This window comes from Dasypus novemcinctus, chromosome 21 (assembly GCF_030445035.2).
Source record: "Dasypus novemcinctus isolate mDasNov1 chromosome 21, mDasNov1.1.hap2, whole genome shotgun sequence".
In the NCBI taxonomy this organism is placed as follows: domain Eukaryota; kingdom Metazoa; phylum Chordata; class Mammalia; order Cingulata; family Dasypodidae; genus Dasypus; species Dasypus novemcinctus.
Window position 1 is genome coordinate 18,776,919 of NC_080693.1, and position 24,883 is coordinate 18,801,801.

At 51.8% G+C, this 24,883-nt stretch overlaps 1 protein-coding gene across 1 annotated transcript in view; it reads right to left on the reverse strand.

Annotated features, from left to right (window-relative positions):
* LOC101433375 (heparan sulfate glucosamine 3-O-sulfotransferase 3B1) overlaps window positions 1-11,578 on the reverse strand; it is a 40,032-nt gene extending 28,454 nt beyond the window's left edge. The window contains exon 1 of the mRNA XM_004469024.5: window positions 10,567-11,578. Coding sequence (XP_004469081.1) covers window positions 10,567-11,120 — 554 coding nt within the window. The 5' untranslated portion in view covers window positions 11,121-11,578. The remainder of the gene's footprint in view (window positions 1-10,566) is intronic.
* Window positions 11,579-24,883: the final 13,305 nt, after the last annotated feature.

Genomic DNA, 24,883 nt, shown 5'->3' on the forward strand with positions numbered 1-24,883 from the left:
ACCAAGCAAATCCAACCCTGAAATAATACATACCTGAAAAAAAGGTGGGAAACACTTTGCAGCTTCCCCACTGCCTGGCAGTCGGGCCCAGACCTGGGTTGAGGCAGGTAAAAATGAAGGAAGTTGGCCAAGTATGAGAACCGAGCCGAAGTGAGTGGAGACTGTGGCAAACAGGAGAAAAGAAACAGGCTGCCATCCCTGGGGCACTGCTGCCCCTTGCCCCAGCCAGTTGTTGCCATGTAAGGCAAGGCCAGTACTGTCAGATCTTTTAGGAAAGCAGCAGAAAATCTGGATTTTTATGTGGAAGCATCCAAATTGCAAATGTCGGCAAGGAATTTCCCTGTTTTTAAAAGCCTGTGAATATTCACCCTATGGTTTCATTTACGCTAAGTTTCTTAAAAAGGAGAATCAATCCGCGGGGTAAAGGTAGGACATGGCTATGCTTTGGGTGGGGATGGTGGGTGGGGACATACTGGTGGCTTCTGGGGTTCTTGGGCTGCTGTTTCTCAACGCGCTAGTCATATGGATATGTTCCCTTTGTGAAAACTCATCAGGCTACATGCTTCTGATGGGTACACTTTTGCACAGGCAGACTTCTATTTTGATCATTGTTGAAACTGGACGGTACATACACCACTCTATCGTGTCAACTTTTAAAAACAAAACTTTTGATTTTTCTATAAAAAAAGTTGTTTCTTTTTTTAATGCCGCACAACAGCAAGCGTGCTTGTTGGGAAGCTAAATTGAGATCTGGAGTCTATTCCAATCAGATTAGAGAGCCAGTCCTCAGACCTGCAGGCTGTGAGATGACGAGACTGCTCTGTAAGAGGCATTCTCGTGCAGCTTCTCAGGACAGCAGACAAGAGTGTACCACAGATGAGGGCAAGGGTGTGAGGGGTGACACAGCAGGGAAGCAGCAGGCCATGGTAAGTGGTGGGGGGAAGGGGGGGATCTCACTGTGATCCCAAGATGTAAGGCTCTGAGCGCTGCAGTTCTGGTGGGCAGCTCAAAGAACAGGTGGAAGGCAGGCTGGATATGAAGCAGCTGCTGGCAGAGAAGGGCAGTCAAATGTATAGACCTTGTAGCTGGAGCAAGAGCCAAACGGTGATGCTAAAGTGACACACTGGTGCATGGAGGGGGACAGAGATCATCAAGGCAGATGTAGAAGCAACAGAGAAAAGGCTGAGGAGGGAACAAAAGGGAATCCTGCCATCTAAAGAAACAGAGAGAAAAATATCATCTTGGGGATACTTTGACAAGGAAATGTCGTCTGTATCTTTGGGGGGAAGAAACCACAGGAAAAAATGGCTTAAACTCTTCAAGAAGGAACATCATATCAGATTTCAGCATGAATAGGACCGGCACATTGTGGAGTTTGAATAGACCTCAGGGAGGCATTCCTTTCTTGGGGTTCCAGAGGCTGAGCCACCTACAGATACAGCTGTATGACCCTGGGCCACCTCTGTGGGCTTTCTCTGCAAAATGAGGGAAATCACACCAGATGGAGTGCTGGTCAGGTTAAATAAGTACCCGCCACCCTCCTGCCCAGTGGGCAATGGCTCCTGAAGGCTGGCTTTTTTCCTTGGTGTTGTGCAGTATCTGACATGCCTTCCCCTTCTCCCTAACCTCCTTAGGTTTCTTTGAATAGTTTTTGGAAAAGTAAAATACAAAACCACATTTCTTGATTTTTGCTATTTTATCTCATGTTTCTTCTCCTTCAAATGATGTTAGATGTATCATTAATTTGGCAGGACTGATGTTTTGATTTTGTTTTTTCCTCTTTTAAACTTAAATTGCTTTAAGACCCTCTGGAGCCCATAGATGTTTGGTCCACAGACTAAAACAGGCCCCTCAGGGAGAATCTGTACTTTTCAGAGCCTTGCATAGACCTTGATAAAAATAAGTACTCAATGTACATGCTTTGTTAAAATGAACGAAAAAAATATATATATAAAGAGCGTATCATTCATTGATGATAGAAAAGGACTTCAAATGGTCACTTTTCCCTTCCCCATAAACTATTTCAGGTCAATGATCAGCTTCCTTACCTTCCTCTCTTTGTAGCCTCCTTCCCCCATCCACTCCCATCCACCCACCCTTGGGGCTTCTGTAAACGCTCTTTGGTGGAAACAGGATGTTTACTTCTTTGTGTATCTGTGTTAACTGGCTACACTAGCATGTGCAGAGTGCCTGGAGACTCTGGAACAATCAGACTGGAGTGCACCAGAGACCAGCTCAATAGCACATCGAGAGGACTGGCCAGGACAAGCCAAGAAGAGTTTCCAGCCAGGAAGCCAAGGAGGCCAGGAAGGGGGAAAAGAGAGACCTTTCAGCTTGGGAAAGGTACCTGCAAGGATCTGGAGGTGAGCTGTTATTCTCTAATTATTTGTTCTGGGCCGTGTCCCAGGGAGACTGTACTTGAGGTAGGGACCTAATCCTGCATTTCTTCAGCAGCTCCTGCAGCAATGAGCAATGCCCCGTGGAAATTTCCTGCCTTTTTTTTTTTAGTTATATTTATTAAAATCTTGTTTTATTCCAAGTGCTAGGCTTCCTGCCCTTTTAATACTACTTTTCCCCTGCACTCCAAAAAAAAGTTACCTAATCCAAATCCATAGCAGAATTCTCAGTACACTGGAATAAAGCCCATTCTGAGGAGTGGGTGGTGGAAGTATTCGCCAGCCCAAGCCTTGGGCGGCCCTAGAAGGCGATGTGTGAGGCAGAGGAGGCCGCTGGGAGGTTGCCCAAAAGCAGCCACTCCTTCCCCCTGCTCAGGGTGGGGGGCAGCTGTAGGATGGTGGGCATTGGGGCAGAGGGAGGGAGGGTGAACCAGGAGAGCGTGCTAGGGGGATTTGGGGAGCAGCGGGAAAGATGCTGGGGCGGGAGCCTGAGACATACAGGAGAGCTCTTTGCCTTTTCCTCGCCCTCCTCTCCTCTCTAGCCAAGTCTTCCCCACCTCTTCTCTCCATCCTGTGTTTAAAGGGCCGCGTGATGGACAGGAGGCTCTTTTTAGTTATCTGCTGAATTCGCCGAATCTTCTTTTAGGTGCCCATTACAGAAGAGGGCGAGCTGAGGAAAAAAAAAAGGGAGGGGGGCCGTGTTCGTTGGAAACGGGCTCCATTGATACGCTCTCGTCTGAGCAGTCGGGCCCAGTTTCGCGCCCCAAAGTAAGGGCTTTGAAAGAGAAAGTTTCCTGGGGCTCCAAACCATTCAGATACAGGGGAGGACTCTACGCGGCAGAGAGAAACATCCCCAGAGAGGCTTCCCCTCCAGAGGGCGGAGGAAGGTGTGCAGAAGGGTTTAGAAAAGAGAGAACGACAGAGAGGGAAGAAAGGAGGGGAGCACCGTGCACCAGCCCGGGAGCCCCGGGGAAGCTCAGGCACACCTAGTCGATTCCCTGCCCGCCCGGCAGCCTGCGCGCTCCCTCCGCCCGTCCCCTCTGGGCGGGGCTTTCCGTGTAGAGGGAGACCCCATTGGTCTCCTGGCAGCCCCGCGGGACCAATCAGCACTGGGACGGGATGCGCCGGCACCGCCCACCGCGAGCCGGGTGGCTTCAGTCTCAGCCCAACAGGTGAGGCCCGAGCGCCTGGTCAGCAGCCACGTGGGCGTGGCCTGCCGTGCCCGCCCCGCCCCGGCCCCGCCCCCGGCCCCTCGGTGAGGAAGTTCGCCATCTGTCTCCAGAGCTCAGCGGCCCCGCAGCTCGAGTCAGCGATCCCCCGCGACCGAAGGGTCGGGCTTCCTGATCCCCGAGGCCGCCCGAGCTCGGAGCCATTTTCCCTGTCTTGGCAGCGCCCTCGGCCACTCTTCCAAACGCTCTTCTGGCTGCTAGAAAGGCGCAGACACGTGGCATCGTTGGGCTCCTCTCTGGAGCCATGTTGGACCCTTCTGTCCCCAGACCTGAAGTTCATTTATATATCAAGAACAGGCGTGAAAATTCCTGCTGCTCAATTCTCTTCCCAATGTTTTTTCATTCTCCAGAGCCTGGAATGCCCAGAACAATCTTTCAGCACTTATAGGTTTCTAAGCCAGGGGAACCATGTTAAGTGCCGTGGGGCAAAGATGTAGGAGAAAAAGGGAATTCTGAAACCATCATCTGCCCCAAGTTACTTCATGAACACACACGGAATCGTTCACATTGCAGTAAAAAATAACTTGAGGTTAAACCAGAGTCATTCATACACGTTGGCTGTATTTTGAAGAAAAATATTTTATTCCCAGAATTTATCTGTTCTGTAATAAATTTATCAAGTGCCTATGTACATATACTTCTTTAAAGTAAGAAGAAAATAATAACTCCTCCCTGGCAGTACTCTAGCCAACTCCATCTCTGCAAATCTGTATTCATAACTTTTGAAAACAGCACTCTTTGGGAGGCAAAGACTAAAGTATAGCTTTGCTATTTTAAAGTTTCATCCAACAGACTTTGGAATAGCCCAGAAACTTTGGCTATTTTTAGTATTTTTCAAGTCAGAGAAATATGTATTTAAAGGAAGAATTTAAAGTACAGCTACAAAAAAAGTACATTAATATCAATCTTAACCATGTGCCAAGAAAACTAATAGTGGGCTGTATTAACATTAGCAGTATTTTACACACAACCTCTTGGCTGCAAAGGAAATTATTTACCATCCGTTATTAAAATGGTAATGTTTCTCAGATCCTAAACTTTTCCCCCAAACATTACCTCTTGGTATGAAAAAAATCAGAAATAAAAATCAGCATATGCTAACATTAGTTTTATTTGGTTTTGTTATAGTTTGGGAGGAATATGGGAGCCCGAGCAAGGTAATGTCTTATAAATTTAAAAAAAAAAAAAGTTTCATACTCAATTTAAAATTAGTTGTCAAACACAGCAGTATCTCATTTCTTTTCAGACATGGCAAATGTTTTAATTCGAGGTGGGCAACATATTGTATTCCTTAGCACTGAACATATGCCCCGTGCTTGGGGAATTCATTTTGCTGGGATTCCTGTCTAGTCAACAGCCTTAGGACTGAAGTCTCACTAACTATGTGAAATCGCCCACTATAAATGAGAGAGTAGCACCTTATTTGGAAACTGACTCTATTCACAGCACAAGAAATGCTCATTATGCTCTGCCTTCAGAGTGGATATTTTGTGTTTCTGTGTGAATCCACTCAATTTCCACGTTCATAGAGTCAGAGCATAAAGTATTAAAAACAAAATCAACTGACATAGAAAGTAGTCTGCAAGCAGCGTTGGTCTTGTATTTCAGTTGTGAAGCTTTAAATAAATGCCACCTCCCTGATTCATGACACTAGCTGACTGGTAAGTTTTTTGTTTGTTTTTAAATTCCTGGTGCTCTTTTAATTCTACATTTTAATGATGCAAAGGGTCACGTTGTGTAATCAGGAATCCTTATATACTTCAATGTGTTTTAAACAAAAAGCTAAATTAGTGTACATATTTGGAATGAGGGTCTGTAATATGATTTTTCAAAATATCAAATATTTTCACTTTCTTCAAACAACTCCCCCCACCCAAAAAAAAAAAAAAAAACCCCAGAAGCTATGGCATGTCACTAAAATTTCAAACAATATAACCTCAGCTGGGAAAAATCTCTCTTATAAATTTTAGTCTATATTCAACTATAAATTTTTAATAATTGAGCTCCATTAAAAAAGTAAAATCTAGTTTAACCAACATTTAATTTCTAATTATAGTCTTCTCTTGATAAGTATTTTTTTAAGACATGGGCTGCTAACTCATTTTTAGAGACCTGTTCAATAATAATGTATTATCTTGAAAACAATTAAGTATAATTTAATTCATATACATCAGCATTTTATTTATCTAAAAAAATAGCTTGGTATTAAATATTGACTATTTTATTAACTCAGATCATCTGGGAAAACACTTATGATTGGGTTAATTTATGTTATATTTCCCTCTCAACTTGTAAAAGATTAATCAACCATTTTATGGTCTAATTTAGGTGCCTAATTAAAAACAGAGTTCAACACATGCTTACACTGTCTCGCTAATAAATCTTGACAGTTTCTTAACATGATGGTTTGTATTTCAACTTGTCGCATATAAATGTAGAGTTTTTGATCTTCACCAGAGTAGCTTGTAGGTGAACTGCATATTTGCTCTAAATTCCAGGATTGAGAAAGTGTAATTACTTCAAAAGAGATTGTCCCCAATCTGATCTTATCTTAAATTGCCCTCAGTGTAGACAGTAATGATCTTTGTCACTAGGTTTTAGGAAACAGGCTCAGAAAATAAGAAAAAATTTAGTTTTCTCATCAGATGTTAAATTAAAAATATAGGAAGAGTTGCTATTTTCAGATAGCTTTCAGGAGAGATTTCCAGAGTTATCCAGTTTTAGAATCTTATTCTATAGACATCTGCCCAAAGTGTTAGCTTTAATTGTCTTCTGGTTAAAAAGTGTGAGTTAAGTATTCAGTCTCTATTGGGAGCACTGTACTTTTAAAAATGAGTAAATTCCAGCAAGTTTTGAAACATGCCACTTAACCCTATCTCTTCCAATGCCTGACCTAAAAGAAAAGGGCATATGGAAGGGAATCAATCTCTTTTCCTCAGCAGAGACACACATTAGTTTTTCTAGGTCTTTCTACTTGAGGGACATTTTTGTCATTTTCACTACTCTTTTGATTCTAACTGTCCTATGCAGAGACATGAAGTTGCCCCAGTGATGTAATTATCCTTACTCTGGTTCTAAACCAACTTTGGATTTAGTACGTTGCCTGTTCTGGGGTTCATATTCTTTGAAAGTGAATGACAAAGTGAGCAATCTCTACTGAAGTCGGTGGAGGCACTGCAGAGAACAGTCAAGCTCTTGGAAGCTAACCCAGGTTTGAACTCATCAAAGAGGGCTAACATCACACTTTGGTCACGTGAGCAGAAGCTCTGAAGAGGGTTTCCTGGATTGGTATATTTGTTCTGCCACTTTCTACCTGGAAGACCTTGGGCAAGCTACTTAGCCTTTCTATGCCTGTGTTTCCTCATCTGTACGAGTACCTACTTCGCAGGGTTGTAATGAGGATTAAATTTGTTAATTCTGTAAAACTTCAAACAGTGACTGGCACACAGGGAAAACGCTCAGTGTTAGCTGCCATCACACACACACACCCACAACTGTGTTTAACGGGGACACAGCTTTACAGTGTCAGATAACTTCGTACCACCAAAAAGGGATAGGAGAGTCAACAGGAGAAGAATAACTTTTTGCCCAAATCAAATGCACATTTTGTATCAAAAAATAATCAGAAACTGTTTGGCTGACTTGATTCCCAAACTGAGGTCATTAAAATGTATGCAAACTTGTTCTTCTGAGAAATACCACTATCTAAACATAAGCCAAACCCCAATGAGAAATTTATTATAGGATGTATATATTTCATTTGAGACCAGTCCCAGTTTAAATCAATATTCTGAGCCTAAATGTATGGGATCAGTGTTTTCTCCACTACTGAAGACGTGAAATTCTCCCTCATCATAGCCCCAAAATTCTCAGTTACCCTTACACCTAGGTAATAAAACAGTGGCACCAGATAGTCCTCATAAGCCATCCGTGAGGTCCTCCTTAGCACCTGCTATGTCTAGGAGGAGGCGATTCTTGCAAGAGCTGGATAATTAACGAAAAGGTAAACCAGAAGAGTCCTAATCCCAGACTAAAACAAACAGGTCCTGGGCAGATGAACAGCATGTATTAAGTGCCTGAGTTTTTGCAGCGGGTTAACCGAGCAGAAAAGCTCTCCAACCCACCACGACCTTTCCTGCTGTGGCTGCTGTTGTCTCTTTCTGCCCAGTGGAAGGAGCTACAATTGAATTTTCCCAAGCTCCCTGCAAATCCACCCAGCTTTTGGGCCACTGATCAGGCCACTTTCGAGACTGCGGATCGACCAGTTAAACACATTAGGTCGGGCAGGCGCAGTCACGGTCCAGGCCTGGTTCTCAAACACGACGTTGCTGGCCCTCCAGGCCCGAATTTTTTTCTTGGCCTAAATGCCTCCAAAATGTCTCCCAGCTCTCCTGTTCTCCAGTGCTGAGGGCTTGTTTTAACCACTTTCTGACCGGCAACTCTCTCTGGCTGATGATTATTTACGCTCCAATCGACTGCTGTAGGGACGCACCGAGCGCGAAGAACCACCCGGCAAACTTCAGGGGAGCAGCAGATTCAGGCCAAGGCGCCGGAACGAGGGCCTCCCTGGGTACCGGATTTTACGTAAAGGGCCCGGGGTCCCAGGTCTCCTCGCCGGGGGTGATCTGTTCAAAGTTAAAACGGCCGCCTTCAAAATAACTGTGAAGCCCGCCCATTTGCAGACATCCAGGATATTTTTAATTAAACACTTTCAATTATGCAGATGGTATTTAAAATACGCTCACCTCCACCCCCGCCCTCAGCGAAATCCACTGACCCTGCAGGCGCGTTTGGGGCGAGCGGGGGGGCACCGCCCCGGGCCCTGCGCCTCCTCGTCTCGACAGTTCGGCTCACGGGTTGGGGAGGTGACCCGGAGGGTGACAAAGCTGCCGCCTCCCGCGGCCCCCCGGCGCCGGCCCCGCGCGCGGCTCCCGGGCCGCCCTCCCCGCTGCAGGCTCGCGGCGAGGGCCTCCTGCGCGACTCGGCTCTGCTTCTTCCTTTTGGAACCGATCACAAGGCACGTGACAGGTGGAGGGCGGCCGCCTCGGAGGCCGCTCGGATCTTCCCGTGGGGATTTCCACAGCCAGCCCCGGGTGCTTCTCAGAGCCGCTTGACAGGGTGCGCTCAGTTTCCTGCCAGCTCCTCGCAACCCGGCCCCAAGTGCGTCTGATCTCAGAAGGTCCCGGGCTGCCTCGGGGCTCTGGCGGCTTCCACCTGGAAGGGCGCTAGTCCCAGCCTGCCGTCCCCGGAAGAGGCACCCTCCCGGGAGGCGGAGCGGCGGTGGCGGTGGGAAAACCAACCCCAACACACGCGATCGCACTGGCGCACCATTAGAGGCCCCCCAGGTGCCAGGCACCTAATCCACCAGCGCGTTTCCTCCGCGCCGCCCAGGACGCGCGTTACCCCCCACTGCGCAGGCGAGCGCGCGGAGACTCGAGGGGCCGCACCCGGGCCGCGACTGGAGTCCAGGCGGCGGGCTCCCGGGCCCCGTTCTTCACCACCGTGTTCACCGCCTGGAAACGGTGGGAAGGGTGACTGTCACGGGTGGCTAAACCTCAAGACTTGGACAACTCCTGACCATAATAAGATCATTAAAGACAATGGGGGGAGGGGCGAGGCTGGGAAGGGAGCGGTTTTCTCTGCTGGCTCAACCGCACATTCTCGACTTTTGGCCCTTTTTATCCTCCATCCTCTCCCCTTCCCGAAAGGGGGTGGGGGCAGAGGGTGGGGTCTTGTTCGCCTCTCCCCTTTTGTTTTTCGAATTCTCGATATCCTCTGCGGCTGACTGGGCCAGGAGAGGGTGCTGGGGCCCCAGACAGTCAGGCTCGCGAGGGCGAGGGGACGACCGCAGAGAGCGGCGGGGACCGGTGGTGGGCTCTGCTCCCAGACGCGGTTGCCACAGGCCGGAGTCGCGACCACCTGCGCCCCACCCGGGTCAACCCAGCAGCTCACTCCAAAAACCACTAGCTGCGGTAGGCGGTACCGGGGTGGTGATCGTGACCCGGGCCCGCTGTCCCTCTGAAACAGGACTGACGACCCAACCCGAGGACGAAGTTTCCGGGACCGACGGTATCGACGCAACCCGCATTTCGTAACCCCTGGACGCCAAATATTCTTTACACCCCGGCGTGCGAAAGGACCCGCAGAAACACGCATCCCTGCTCGTGGCGCTGCGAAGCGTGCAAAGCCGCGCGCGGCTCCCGGCGGCTGCAGTGCGCGCCTTTGCCCGACAGGGACCAGCACCGCTCCACGCTCCGCGCGCCCGCCGGCGCGCCCCGCTCACCCTCCAGAGCCCAGGAGGCTCGCCCGCCAAGCGGGTCCTGACCCGCCTCGGGTTCCGACAAGAAGGAAGACTCTAACAATAAAGTTAACAGGCTCTCCGCGGCCTCGGCCAAACGTCGCGCCTTCCCACCCCACCCCCCCCGGACCCCATCTCCATCAAGGGAGCAGAAGCTGCTATCCAAGTTGATCAACGGCGAGGAACGCGACTAGCAGGGCGCAGAACACTCCCGCCAGGCTCCGAGAAGAAAAAGAAAATATGAACGACACTGGATTGATTCGCATGGGGCACGGCCACGGTTAGAGGGTCGTGCGCCCCCTGTGTTCCGTCCCAGTTGCCGCCGCGCTTCTTTGCCGCGAGATCGCAATTCTCGGGCACGGTAGACCACTGAGCTGCCAGCGCTCGGCGAGAAGTTTCTGTGGGTTGCGGGGAGAGCGAAGCCCCGGACTGCGCGGGTGGGAACAGGGGTAGGAGGCACTGCGCTGCCGGCCCGCACCGTGCGGTAGTTTCAGGCCTCTCCCTGCCCCCGGTGGTCCGCAGCGGTGCCCCTGCCACTTCCCCAGCACATGCCACGTTTCGCTCCCCTCCCGGGTGAGGAAAGAGCTGAGCGCTGCGGGATCGCCGCGGGCTATCTACCCCAGCCCCTCGCGGGGAAACTCACCGGTACCAGGCGAGGCCCTTGTCGTAGCTGCGGTCGAAGAAGTGAGGCTCGGCGCCCACGGCGCGCACGTCCGGGTGCACGCGCAGGAACTCGAGCAGCGCCCGCGTGCCGCCCTTCTTCACGCCGATGATGATGGCCTGCGGCAGCTGCTTGCTCCCGGACCCACTGAAGAAGCTAGAGATGGGGCTGGGGGAGTCCGGCGCCTCCGGACTCTGCTCCTCCTGGCTCTCGGCGCCCTCGGCCGCCTCCCTGACCGCAGCCAGCGGGGTGGTTGGCGGCGTTCGAAACGGCAGCCTGGGGGGCGTCCCGTCGGGGACGGTGGCCAGGGCTGGTGGGGCGTGGGCTCCGCGCGCCCCCGAGCCCAGTAGCAGCAGCCCCGGCGCCGCGGCGCACGAGCCGGCGCACGAGTAGAGGAACAGGTAGAGCCAGACGCAGAGCATGGCGAAGAGCAGCGCAAGCTTCCTCCTCACCGGCGGCGCGGGCGGCGGCGGCTGCGGCAGGAGCCGGCCGGGGACATCGAGGCAGGATCGGCTGCCGCTCAGGCGCTGCCCCATGCGCTGCCCGCGGGCACGGCGAGAGGCATGGCTCAGCACATGGCGCGGGTCCGCGGGAGCAGCGAGCGCAGAGTGGGTCAGCCGGACGCCCGGGCTGCTGGGCTTATTGGCCCCGCGCGCCCGCGGCCGCCGCTGCTGCTGTTCTTCCCCAGGTGGCGGCGGCGGCTCTTGACATGTTGCCCGGGGAGGAGCCGCAACTGGAACGGAAAGTCGGGGCGGCGGCCACCGCTGGCGCAGGGACGGCTCCTGGGGCGCGACGCCCCGCTCCGGGCCGGGAGAACGCTGCGCTCCCGCGCCCTGGCCACTCCAGAGGGCGCGCACGCTCGCTCGCCGGGGCTGCCTCCTCGCGCTCCTGGGAACTGAGCCTCGAGAGCAGCCCCGGCACTTCCCCGCGGAGGCTGTGGAGGGGAACTGCGCAGGAAGGGAGCCCGGCACCGAGGTGGAGTGGGCGGGCTCGGCCTTCCAGAGTGACGGGCAGCTCCACCTACCAGGAATCCCGAGCGCCAAGCAAATACCGGCGCTTCGAGCAGGGCTCGGCAGCCAACCCACTCCCGGGACAGGGGGGTGTGGAAAGGGTTCGGGGAGGTGGCGAGCTTTGGGGGGTATTGCTATTGGTTACAGGGCAAGGGGCGGGCGCAGAGGGGCGGAGCCAACCGGCTGGCGACCGGAGCAGATGGTGGAAGGATGCTGGAGAGACCCGGCTCTGGGAGAGGTCCGGCCCCTCGGATGCCGCGCCCGGCACCAGCGCGCATTTCCGCACTCCTTCCTCGGAAACCGGCCTCGGCCGTAGCTGCCCAGATGTCGGGACACAAATCCCCATCCAGAGGTTTCGCGGGCGGGCTCGTGACGACTGTGCGTTGCGGGATGGGGAGGAGACTGCAAAAGGGAGAGCCAGGCGGCAGATGCTCTCAACCCCCAAACCCGCTCATCCCAAGGCGAGGACTTGGAGGGGCCCTTTCGGACCGGTTTAGGAAGTTAGAGTGGAAAGCGCGATGGGAACTCTCAGCCTTACCATGTAGATACAAATAAAAGTCTCACCTTATTCTTTGCCAGGAGTTGATCGGCTTAACTGTCCCCAAGTAAACCTTCCCAACCGCCCAAACTGCCCAGAAAAGGTCAACACACGGGAAGGGAGAAATTAACAGGGAGACGGAATCTCGTAAAAGTTTCCTGGTCAAAAAGTGAGTGTGAGATTCACACGTAGAAAGTTTTATCCGGCTACGGGTTTGCTGGGGGCATTAGGTTTGAGAAAACTTTCTGTATTCCCTTTTCCCTGGAAAAATATTAAAGCCGACACTCCCCTTGAGTTTAGAAAAGGTCTTTCTTTGAGTGGCAATTTAGTTTAGTGACCTGTGACAGGGGATTATTAGATGTTTTCCTCAACCGCCGTTTTTTTTTTTTTTTTAAGTCAAACGTCAACTTGGAGCCAATCGATCGCTGAGTTGTACTTATTTAATAGCCAAAGTCCACTCGAAACCGCTCTCCCAGTTCTCCGACAAAGAGACCCGGCGGGGGCGGGGGCGCAGGGTTTGCACGCGGTGGCGGGGGAGAGCGGGCCGGGGGTGCAGCGCCCTGCGGAATCCTGGCCCCGGCGTTTGCAATTAGGAGGCTTGGGCCCCTCACGTTCCTCGTCGTCGTGCTCTGAAAGTTTCCGGAGCCTGCAACCCGGCTTCCGCAGGACCAGCGGGCCTCCACCGCCCGCAGACGCGCGGGTCCCGCACACAACTTTCCTTCCGACTCTGATTCCGACGCAGCCCGGGGGGACTGAGTGTCGCCCACGACGTGACTCACCAGGCACCGCCGCCCACGCTGGATTTCGCCGGTCGGGACAGGCGCGTGCGGCGGAACCGACCTGAGCCCTGGCCCCTCGGCCGCGCTGTCCCCTACCACTCTCACTTCCTTCCTGATACATGTCCCCAAGTGTCCGCGCGTCCCCGCAGCCTCACCCCGGCTCCGGTCCCGCTCCACAGGAAAGCCAGTCTGCCGTTAGCACCTCCGGCCCCAACACCTGCCAGAAAGGGGGCGGCGAGGACCCGGGAGGGTTCGAATGACTTGACCCACGCAACCACGCGCTCAGCGGGGCCGCCGCCGTCCTCCACGTGGTCTGTTCGCGACTACCTTGAGCTACAAAACTGTTGAGGGGCAAATAATTTAGGCATTGCCTTTTCCTCCCTCTCTTCTATTCGCAGGGAGGATTTCCTTCCAGCTCTTTCCTTCTTTCGCTGGGGTGTAGTCTATTCTTCGGAGGTGACTTCTTCGCCCTTCATTTTCTACCTCATTTAATGGTTAAAACGAGAACAAATCTATTAGTGCGCACTGGCCGCGTCTTCTTATTTTGAAAATGTGAAGAAGAAATGTTAGTGTCTCCGAAGAGTGTGTCTTAAAAGCCACGCTATTTAGGGGAGATGTGAAGTTACTGTCTTCGATCTTTAGTTGTCTATGGGTTTGTTGGCTTTTGCGGAATTTTTAAACAATGGTGGTGCTTCACGTTTTGTGTGTGATCAGGCCAATTGCAGCTTCTCTGTGGCTGACTTCAGGCTTGGGCGTGACTACATCCTAATCTTAATGAAAATGTTCTCCGTCTGGAGACAGAGTTTGCTAGGTCCTGATTGGAAAAAAAAAAAAAAAAAAGGGATTGCAAACCGAGGCCGGGAGATTAGGGATTTTTTTTTTCTGGGGGTGAGAGGAGGGAGAGAATAGAAGCAAAACAAGGGCATCAGAAATTGCCTGGGGTGCCCCACTGAGCTGAGCGCTCGGGAGCCAAGTCGCCACTGGGTTCCACCCGGGCGCTCCTTCAATCCACGCAGCCAGGACAATGCGCGCGGTTTCTCCTCGCGGTGAGACGCGGAGCCTCTGCCGGTCGGCCCTGGGACCTGGGCGGCGACGCTGCGGGCGCGACAGCGACGCAGGAGCAGGGCCTGGCCTCCGCCCAGCGTTTTTCGCCCACCCGGCTGGTCCGCCCGTTGCGCTCGGGAGCCTCAGGCCGCGCCCGGCAATCCCCACGCGCCGCGGCGCTCTGGGTTCGGCCCTTGGCAAACGTCATCTCTCCCACGGGCCCATTCTCGAGATGCAGAACTCGAGGCTCACCCCGGGACCGGGCTGGTGGCGACGCGGATTGGGAGCCCAGTTGGCACCGCTGCCCTTATTAAACATTCATTGCTCAGGGGTGTGCGGTTCCCCAAAGCACTGCCACCAAAAGCTAAAGAAAGGTTTACTTTTGAGAAACTAGCTCGAAATATCTGCGCTTGGAAAATCTGGGAAGGAACGCAGTCCGTTTCAGCACACCTGTAGGGTTTAGCTTCATTTGGTTAGGGTGGATTACCGAACGAGGAGTGCGCGCCTAGGGCCCCAGAGGGCCCTAATCTGGGGGGCGGAGGAGCACAGGGCCGCCTTAGGGAGCTCCTTCCTTTCCCCCCTCCCCAGTCCTGCTTCCAAACACCCGCTGTGCGACCCCAATCTGGTCAGTCCCTGGCCCTCCCATTTCCCCATCTGTAAAGTGGGGGAGTTGAGCCAAAATACCCCCCACGGCATTTTCCGCCTGAAACGTTTCCGATTCCTGGCTCGCGAGGGGAGGCCACTGCAGCTGCTCGAGCCCCCTGCCAGCCTTCCCGGTCCATGCCCCCCCTCTGCTCTCTGCTGAACCGCGAAGGAGGCATTTCCTGGGGTCGCTGAGCCGGTGGCCCGGAGCCCCAGTTCCTGCCCCCGGAACCTGTAACCACCTCCCGCGACCCCCGCCAGCGAGGCGACCCTCGGGGGGGGTCACAGCTGCGAGTTGCGCCCGCCCTCCTCCTGGCGGCGGGAGGTGAAAGGCGGGCGGCGCAGCGGCGGTTCCCTGCCCGCCCGCGCGGGAGCGCTCTCGAGCCGACCTCGCAGCTCCGGCGGCGGGGAATGGAGCTGGCGTCCCCGCACCTCGCTAGCGCGCCAGGAGAGGGGCTCCATCCAAGCCGCTGCCGAACCTGCGGGGAGTCTTGCCCACCGCTGCACTCCCTTCTCCTCCGACAGGCGACTCAGCGCGCGCGGAGCTACTGGCCCGAAGTGGGCGTGCGCCCAGCTCCGCGGCTGCCTGGGAAATCCATCGTCAGCGTGCTGGAGAGCTGCACCGAGAGCAACGCCGCTGCCCTGCCCTGAGCTCCTTGGGGAGCCGGCACGGATCCGCCACAGTTGGACCCCGCTGCTGGGGCTCCGTGCAGCGCCTCATCCACGGAAGGCACTGCCATTTATGGGACAATCGCTACCAACCACACAAGAGGGGTGAGCTTCCTCTTTATACAGATAAAAAGGGAAGTGTGATGGCCCGATTGGTAACTGGTGTCATCCTCCATCCTGCAACTGCTGTGGACCCCCCCGAGGTTCCCTTGCCCTTTGGCCAAGGGGCAAGGAATGGGAGGGGTGGGGGGGCTGAGTTACAGATATTTATGCCCTAAGCCCCCTCTTGACTGGGGCGTCAAGGGGTGGCTGCTTCCCTTCCCTAAGGTCACAGCTCCTGACTTTTCCTTCTTTTCATATTCAGTCTGCCAGTAACTCTTTTCCACTCCACACAACACACGCTTTGAATCTCTTCTCTTCCTCACTATTGCTACCATCCCAGTCCGAGCCTCCACCTTCTCTTCCCTGGTCTTGGGCAACAGTCTGGCAAATCCATCTCACCTTCCAGTGACCATCAGAAGATGCTTTCAAAAACTGGACCATATTCCTTTTTCTGCTTAGAAACCAACGGTATCTTCCCAACATACTTAAAATAAAATCTTCACCCTTTACCACCCTATACAAAACCCTTCCCCGCTCCAGCTCCTAACTGACCTTTCCACACTTGTCTTGTTCCAAATTCCACTTGATCACTACCATCCAGCCATGCTGGTCTTTCTCAGCTACTAATACCCCCAGCACTCCCTCACCACGGAGCCTTGGCACATGGCAATTCCTCTCCTTGTAATGCTTTCCCCTCACTCTTACAGGGCTGGTTCCTTCTCAATCTTCAGATCTCAGCTTAAATGTCACTCCTTCGTCCTTTTCTGACCACTTTATCTAACGCAGGAATTCCCTACCTCAACTCCACTTTTTTCTTTTCATTACTTTCGGCAGCTTTAACTATGTTGTTATTTTGGTGTTCACACACCGTGTCATCTTTCTTCCTCACTAAGAACATTGAACACCTAGCAGAGTGGCTTGCATATCATTGGCTGCCAATATGTATTTGTTAAATGAATGAATGAATGCCACCTGTGAGGATAAAATTAAAAGCGCACATATGGCTAATAATATGCCAGACATATTATACAAGTTTAGCAAATAAACTCCACTGTATTGAGAATGTGGCTATTTCTACAAAGGTACCATGGGTTGGTCTAGAAAATTCAAGCAAATCCCCATTGTTTTTAAAAGAAGAAACATGTATTTTATGGAGCCCTTGGGACAGCCGTTCTTAAAGTGTGGTCCTCCGCCCGGCAGTATCAGCATCACCGGGGAACTTGTTAGAAATACAGCCAGACACTCTAGGGCAGGCAGCGCCATAACAGCTCTCCAGATGAACGCATGCCTGCTCTCATTTGAGAACTACTGCCTTAGAGAATGTTTTACTTTACTGGGGTCCAGTTTATAGGATAGCAGACTCATCTGTACCACCACTGATGAAGAATTTTCAGTCACTTCAACATTTAAATTAAAAAATTGAACCAAAATCCAAATTTCCTAGCAAATGCCATTAGGATCTTGACTTATGTGTGTTCTCCAGTCATCAAAATGGAACCTTTTATCCACATCCACCATCACAGACATAAAGGCTGACAAATACCTATGCAGCCAGGTCTGTGCTGAAGAGTCATCTTTAGAGACTGATCTCTTCCTTCACAAGAGAGAGATCGTGGTTAGAAAATGGTAGAAACCACACACAGGATTCAAATGCCCTACAGTAAATTGCTCAGGGAATTGAAAGAGCATTTCAAGTGGCAGGTGGCAGTCTGAGAGCCTTTGAACCAAATTCTGCTTACTTCCTGGTTAAAAAGGAATCTTCTTGTTTTGATCGAACAGAAGGTCTCCAGAGGTATCGGGGGCTATCCGTGGTTCATATAAGCTATCTCCCCAATGTCTGCATACATTTATCACATAGTTTAATTTGACTCCTGTTAAGTGGCAAGAAGTCGTTGGCCATAGTATGTTGTTGACCAACAACCACAGACTTGCTAAAGTCATTGTCTTAGTTTGTCAGAGCTACTGCAACAAAGTACTTCTGGGGGCCAGAAGTTCAAAATCAAGGCCTTGGCCGGGCCATGCTTCCTCTTAAAGGGGAGAATACATGCCTCTCCCCTGGCTTCTGGTGGGTGGCCAGCAACCCGTGGCATTCCTTGGATTGTGGCACCATCATTCGAGCTCTGCCTCGGTCACATGGCTGTCTCTGTTTCCCTTTGTCTCTTTGTGTTCAGATTTCCTTTCCTTATGAGGTCTTTTTCAAAGACCTTATTTACAAATAAGTTCACATCCACAGGACCAGGGACTAGAACTGGAACATATATTGGGGGTGGGAGGGTGGGAAGTGACACAATTCAACTCTTAGCTGTCCTGGCAATTTTCCTCAAACCAAACCCATTGTAATATAATTTGGGATCTTTTCTAAAGCCTGAAACATGTTCACTCTGGAATTTTCCCTGCAGCCAGGTGTTGGCTGCACTGCTTTTGTGGATAGCCACCAGGCTCTCCAACCCAATTTTAATAAAAGGAAATAAATGCCTTCTATCCCTTGCCCCATTTCTCACCCAAAGTGCTGCTGGTTCCAGAGGTTTCCGTATTATTCTTCGCTGTCCCTTTACTCCCACAGCTCATATCCCTCAGCATTCATTTTCCTATTGATGCTTTCTCCTCCATCATTTCTGAGCATTCTTTTCCATTTTCCACTCTTCCTCCCTCTGGAAATCACCTTCGTAACCTATCCATCATTTTCAATTCCCAGCAGTCAGCAAACAGGCTGAAGTAATAGATAAGTGCGTTTCCTGTCGTCATAAATGCTCGACCAGTCTCCCTCACTTTTCTAAGTGCATTGTGGAAAAATTGGCCATCCCAGGAATACTACTTTCCCATTGACTTCATTAGCACATTCACAAATTGCTTAAGTTTGAACTTTGGGGAGACAAGCTTGAACTAGGGATGTCTGGTACTTTTGGTGAGGTAAGCTGTGTGAGTATAAAATGATGCTCTTTCATAAGCCGTCTGTGGAATTAGTTCAGTTCCTGAGTGGTGGGCTTTGTCTCTGCTCATGCTCTGCCCAGCTTTTTGACTTCCAGAGGCATTTACCAGACTGTCAACCCCATTTCTAGCTGGTCGTGGCAAAAGCACCAGTGTGATTCTACTGAAAGTGAGGCTGGCGTATAAGACATTTAGTTTCCTTACAAATTTGTCTCCAGGATTCTAATGGAAAGAGGGCTTTGCTGGAAACAGTTTTTTTTCCCAGCCGTTACCATCAATGGGCGCTGTGCTGCCCAGCCAGGATTATCTTGCTAAAACAGAGAATTTCTCCTAGTCACGTTCCCACTCAAAGCTCTTCAGTGGTTCTTCTTGGTGGTGTGCTGGTGCCTGTGGCTCTCAACCTGGGTTTCATCTGATGGGAGACTATCTGGGTTCAAATTTGGTCCCCGTCACTTGCCATCCCAGGACTCCTAGGAATGTTATTAACTTCTCCATGCCTCAGTTTCCATCTGTCAAAAGCAGTTTGTCTTGGTTTGCCAGGGCTGCTGTAACAAATACCACAGACCTGCTTAAACAACAGCAACTGATTGTCTTACAGATGGGGAGGCTGGAAGTCTGAAATCAAGGGGTCAGTAGGACCAGGTTTCTTCTGAGGTCTGCCACATTCTAGTGGTGGCTTGTTGGCTTAATTCCATCTCTGCCTCCGTCACATGGCCGACTGCTTCCGTCTCCTGCTATCTGTTGTGTCCAAGTAGGACTTCGGTCACACTGAATTTAGGCCCTTCTTACTTGAGTTTGTCTTCACCTGAATAACACCTTCAGGGACCCTATTTGTAAGTGGGCTCTTATCCACAGGACTGGGGTTTTAGGACTTGAACTTGTCTTTGAGGAGGACATGATTCAACCTGTAACAGGGTTGTAGTGCTTGTAAAATGCTGCCTCTCACAGGCAGCCCGGGAATCCAGCTCTTCTTATCATTACTGCCTTGTTCACTGCTCACATCTTACCTGCCCCACGTGCTCTCACCTGTCCTGCCACTTAGGACAGTGATTCTCAGCTAAAGGCACAGGGAGAGGGTGCAGAATGTCTGGGATTGGAAAACACACCCGGATATTCTGATACACCCCCCTAGGGCATGTGCTTCTCTGCCCCCAACAGACACACACCCTGAGAGGCACTTGACTTCAGGATACATTGTGAATTCCTCCTGTGAGTGATCCCATTCTGAAAATTGATCCACAGACATAGAGGCCAGGTAAGAAAAACCGTGAGGACTGAGGTACATTAGAAAGTGGCACCTTGCCTCTGGGCTGGCATTGCCCAGGGTTCTCGGATCTTCTGATTTTCCCAGCAAAGATGAGTATCTGGATGTTTATGTGAAACCACCTGAGTTTCAAATAGTAGCTGATTTTAAATGTTGCCAATTCAAAATAAAATTTTAAAAGAGCCCGGGGGGAGGCATTAATTTGGGGCCCCAACACCAGTCTGCCCTGTAGATTCTATCTGTGGAACTCCAAATTCTAACCTCTGACTCCACACACCTCTGTTCCTTCTAGATAGTTCCTGAAGGCAAAGAGCAAATGACACAGAGTCCAAAGGACTTCTGGGTGCACTGAGTCAAAGCACAACTCTTACAGAAGAGAAAATGGTTTCAAAAACGTGAAGTGACTTGCTGAAGGTCCCCTCACTTCATCCAGAAGTCTCTTTGAGAGATGCACAGACTGCTTCTTGCACACACACTCCTCGCTTGGACTGTTGATTTTCTTCTCTATGCATGCATCTTACCATCCAGGGACCACCTCTTTGACTTCTTTGTAAATCCTCCTCCAATCCTGCCAACTGGGGCATAGCACAATCCCAGACCCACAGCAAGTGGCTGGCAATTTGTGGTTGCTCAAATCAAGATAATTAAAGCATCCTGGTTGTTGTATTAGAGCAATAACTTAATTAATGGGCATTTAAACACTCACATGGATAATGCCAGTCTATTGTCTGCTTTAGCTCTCCCCACCCCCAGATTCTAAAGGAAATTGAATTCCTGGATCCTTCACTAGCTCAGAGCTGCCTTCTTCTGTTTGTTTATTCCTCCATTCGTCCTTGAGTGAGCTCCTCCTGTGGGCTACCGGCTGTGCTACCCACACAGACACTGTTGGAAACAGAAGACCAAGTTCATGCCCTCATATGGTTTACAATGTACAATCTATGTAATATCTAGATACCATTAAGTGCAGATATTAGAAAGTTTTATATATTCACTATACAAGGGGCAAAGGCAAACTGATTGAATACATGAACACAAAAAAGTGAATTCAGGTGAAGATCAAGACTGCCGTATATCCTACCCTCACCTTCCCATATTCCTTCTGCAGCGCAGTCACAAACAGGTATTTCCTGAGACAACTGAGGAAGCCTGAATAACCTCTGCCCAGTGGGGTGGCATTACAGGAGCAGAGATCTGGAAGATCTGTTTGCCCCATCCAGGAAGGATCTGATGACCTTGCATTTCATGACCCTCCATTTGCCTTTGGCCTCAGTGCCTCCTGAGAATAAAGACGGATACTAACTGAAGTCATGATTCAAGCAGTTAGATCCCGTTAGGTAATTCTGGAGAAAGTTTGTTTCCATGAATCCGGGCTCTGGGGTTCTGACCCGGACACTTTTCAGTGTCCAGCTAATGTCTGGCGGTTCCTTTGCTAGGTCTCCTCTTCTGCTTGGCCTGTGAGCATTAGGTTGAGGCTCCCTCATCTTTTCCTCTTCCCAGGCGAGATCTCACCAATTCCCGTGGACATGAAGCTCATGCATATACTGTGAGGACATGCACGGGCTCCTGCTTGCACACACACTCCTTGCTTGGGTTGTTAATTTTCTTCTTTATGCATGCATCCCGTCTTAGAACACACCTCAGAATCACAGCCTCACGCCTCCTAGTCCCTACCCAACACTGCCACCTCTGAGTCCTATGGATATTTCAGAGTAAATCAAGAGAACGCTTGATTCCCTCCCCTCAAACGTGCCTCTCCCCAGGAAATGGCATCCCATCTATTCAAATCTGAAACGAGGCACTGTCCTTAAGCCCTTCCTTTCCTTTCTCCCTGGCCCATCCAATCCAGGCCATCAGGAAGGTCAGTCACATCCTCCCCCACAACGTACCCACATCTCCCTTGTCCATCTCTGCGTCTCCACCACCACCACCTTGTGATGTTTCTCCTGGGCCTTCAGTGAATGGCCTCCTAGCCAGCCTTCCTGCTTTCACGCATCCCGCCCTTCAATCAGCTCTCCACACACAGAAAGCGACACTCGAGGGGAATAGGATCCTGTCACTCCTCTGACTCTTGCTCCTCAGAGGCTTCCCATTGAACTTGAACTGGCCACCAAGGCCGTGCATGACCTGACCCCTGTCCAGCTCCCCTACCTCGTCTTGGTCTTCCTCCCCTTACTCATGGCCCTGGAGGTTCCGCGGTCTCCTTTCAGCACTTGAAGCACTTTCCTACATCACGGTCTTTCCCAGTGCCCTCCTTTTCCGTGGCATCCTTCCCCCCACTCTTTTCATGACTTGCTGCTTTCCAGCCTTCACGCCCCACTCAAATATCCCCAGGCCTCGTCCAGTCCCCACCATCACCTATGATATATTAGCCCCCCACACTGTTCATGGCACTTATTAAAATTCTCAACCGTCTCCATTATTTGTTTACTGGTCTCTTCCACTGGAGGGGAAGTAGCACGGGGGCTGGGTCTGCATCTTTCTCTATTGCTGTAATATCCCCAGTGCCTACTGGCATGTAGGAGACGCTTAGAGTGTGCTAGCGCTCTCCTCCCTGGGAAGGCATGGCAAAATTAGAGGGAAGAAGGATCTGTGAATCCACGGAGTGACCTAGAAAATCCTTCTGGGATGTAGGCTGAGAGGACATGGAAGCCAGGGACGGTGACGCTGGTAGGCGGAAGGGTTTGATCAGGTAGACTTGGGAGACAGTGACTCAATTGCAGCCCAGAGTGGCTCATTGGGGGAAGGGCACAATGGTGCAACGAGTAAGTGCCCAGTGATTCTAAGAGCACGTTTAGAGGGGGCTCCAGGAGATTGTATGAATTGTACTCTTTTAGGCTGAAAGGAATGAGGTCATAGATGTTTATTATAGGGATTCCAGGGCGGGGAAGGCACGCAAAGCACTTTTTATAGTCACCCAAATACCTCTCCAGGTAGCCATCCACCCATGGCCACACGCCGGCTGCCCCACTCTCTGCCTTCCGGCTTCTCCTGACGTGGCTGCTTCCCTCATTTGGGGGTTCTCTACCTACAGCTTCAGACAGATACCCCGGTTGTCTCAGTGAGTCACTCCCGGTTCCGCCTTCCCCCGTCGGGCAGGGCTGTGGTCCCAGAGCCCTGGCAGGTACGGGGCACCCTTCAGACGTCCCCTTCCATCGACGTGGTCTGGGCGCCTGGGTGAGTGGTACACAAGGAGCAGCTTGTGCGCCGTTTCCCTTTCGATGGAAACGCGGGGCACAGCAGGCAGGAGTCTTGGCCCAGGTCTTCCGAAAACAATGCCTGAGACGTGGATTAAGGGGCCAGCTGTTTATGAGGGGAGAGGAAGTGGGGCGGGGAAGGAGCGCTGGGAGGTGTCGCGCTGGTGGTGTGGCACGTGGGAGCTCTGAGGAGAGCAGCTGCTCACTGGGCAGGCAGGGCTTCTCGGGAGTGCTGGAAGGAGGGCCTGGGAGTGGGGTGCCGGGGGTTCACCTGCCTGGTCTCCTCCTCTCGTGTCTCATGCTCCCGGGGTTCATCATCTGTCCCCTCCTTGGCCACTCAGGAAGCGAAGTCCCACCCCCCGCCGTGTGGGGTGTCACCCGCATTGAAGGAGGGTGGTGAGGCACAGAGGGGCGGCCACCGAGAGACCGCGGAAAAGGAGGCGGCGGAGCACGTCGAGGCGCACGCAGTTTGCGGCCTGGAGAACTCTTCCTCTGGACCTGGTTGGAGCGAAGAAGCAAATCTAAGGGCGGAGGCGTGCTTGAGCGCGGCAGGCGCGCAAAGGGGGTGGAAATCCAACAAGGGGGGGCTGAAGAGGGTGAGATCAAAAGGAGCCGCCGGTTCATTAAAAATGGATGCTGTTGTCAATGCGGATTACGGCAGGGGATGAAGGAGAAGGAGGATACACACAGGGTGGACAGGAGCCGACTCCTGGTGGGAAGGGCATGGGAGCAGGGATGATGCAGGAAGAATAAACAGAGGCTTGGCTAGAGCGGCACGGGATAATAATGGGAAGCGGCACCGAGTGGCTGGACGTGGAGAAGGCTGCTGCTCCCCTCTTCTGTTGGATCTCCATAACACTGCGGGGTGGGGCCTCCCTACGCATGCCCTTAGGGGGGCTGGAAGAGGAAGGAGGAGGTTTAAGGTAAAGGAGGGTTTACCTCTACAGAATGGGGGTTCCCCCGGGGCCATAAAGAGAAGGGTTTGGGTGCAAGGAATAACAGCCAACTTCAACTCCTTTAACAGGCTTTTGTACAAAAGGAAACAGCAGCTAACTCCATGGATAAGAAGCAAAAAGTGGGCCGATGGCAAGGGACTGGGACCAGGAGGTCCAGAAGTCAGTTCAATGACCACGTTCCGCGGACGGCGCTGTGATTCCCGTGAGACGCAAAGGCTCACTCTCGAAATCCCAGAGCAGGAATGCAAGGAGCCAACGCCGCAGGCATGCTTTTAGTGGGAAAGAGCGAGGGTAGGTTTGGGCACCTGTGGAGGTAGGAGGAGCGGGGATCACGCCTCAGCACCCACTCTAGGCCGCCTGCCTGGAATGGGTGCTGACGCCAACAGCGAAAGCCAGCCCCACCCGGCAGCGCCCACGCCCCGAGCACCCAGGCTTTTTTTTTTTTTTTTTAATCTTGTTCTACTTTATAGCCTCTGGCTGTGCAGTATTAGGCCAAAACAATTGGGCAATTGAGCAAAATCATTAGTCAAATGATAAGTTTAGGGAGGCAGCACTATAGCGGGGAGAGAAGATGAATTATTTAATCTAGCCTCTCCTGCCGTCTTCTGAGTGGACAGGGGTTGTTTTTTCCCATATCAGAGTCGGGGCGGGGAGGAGCTTGGAGGGGTGGAACCCGTGCCCAGGGCCACACCAGCCAAGGGGCAGAAGCAGAATTAGAGTAGGATCTGTCCGACTCCCAAAGCATTTTTCTGCCCCTGGGCTGGTGCGGATGAGTCACACGCTCTTTGAAACTCTGGAAGCAGTCTGCCCGACTGCTTTAGGGAATCCGTGGATAAGCTTCAGGAGAGCCAGAAATGCTCAGAAATTATTTGCGAAATTGTGAGGGGATAGGTCATTTTCTGGTGGCACATCTTTCAGCAGATTCTCAAAATAGATGAATCTACTACTGTAGACATAGGAAGCCTTGCCAGGTTGTCTGAAGGAACACCAGCTGCCCACCATCAAGTAAGAGGGTGCTTGGGGGGGGGGGGCAGGGAGCGGGGGGATCTATACTATTTACATATAAATGTTTTCTTTTCCAGCAGAGGCAATTTCTGTCCAGGCAGGTCTGGTCACACTTAGGCATGATATAAAGATATCAAAGGTGCCCGCAAAAGCACACCCAGACGTTAC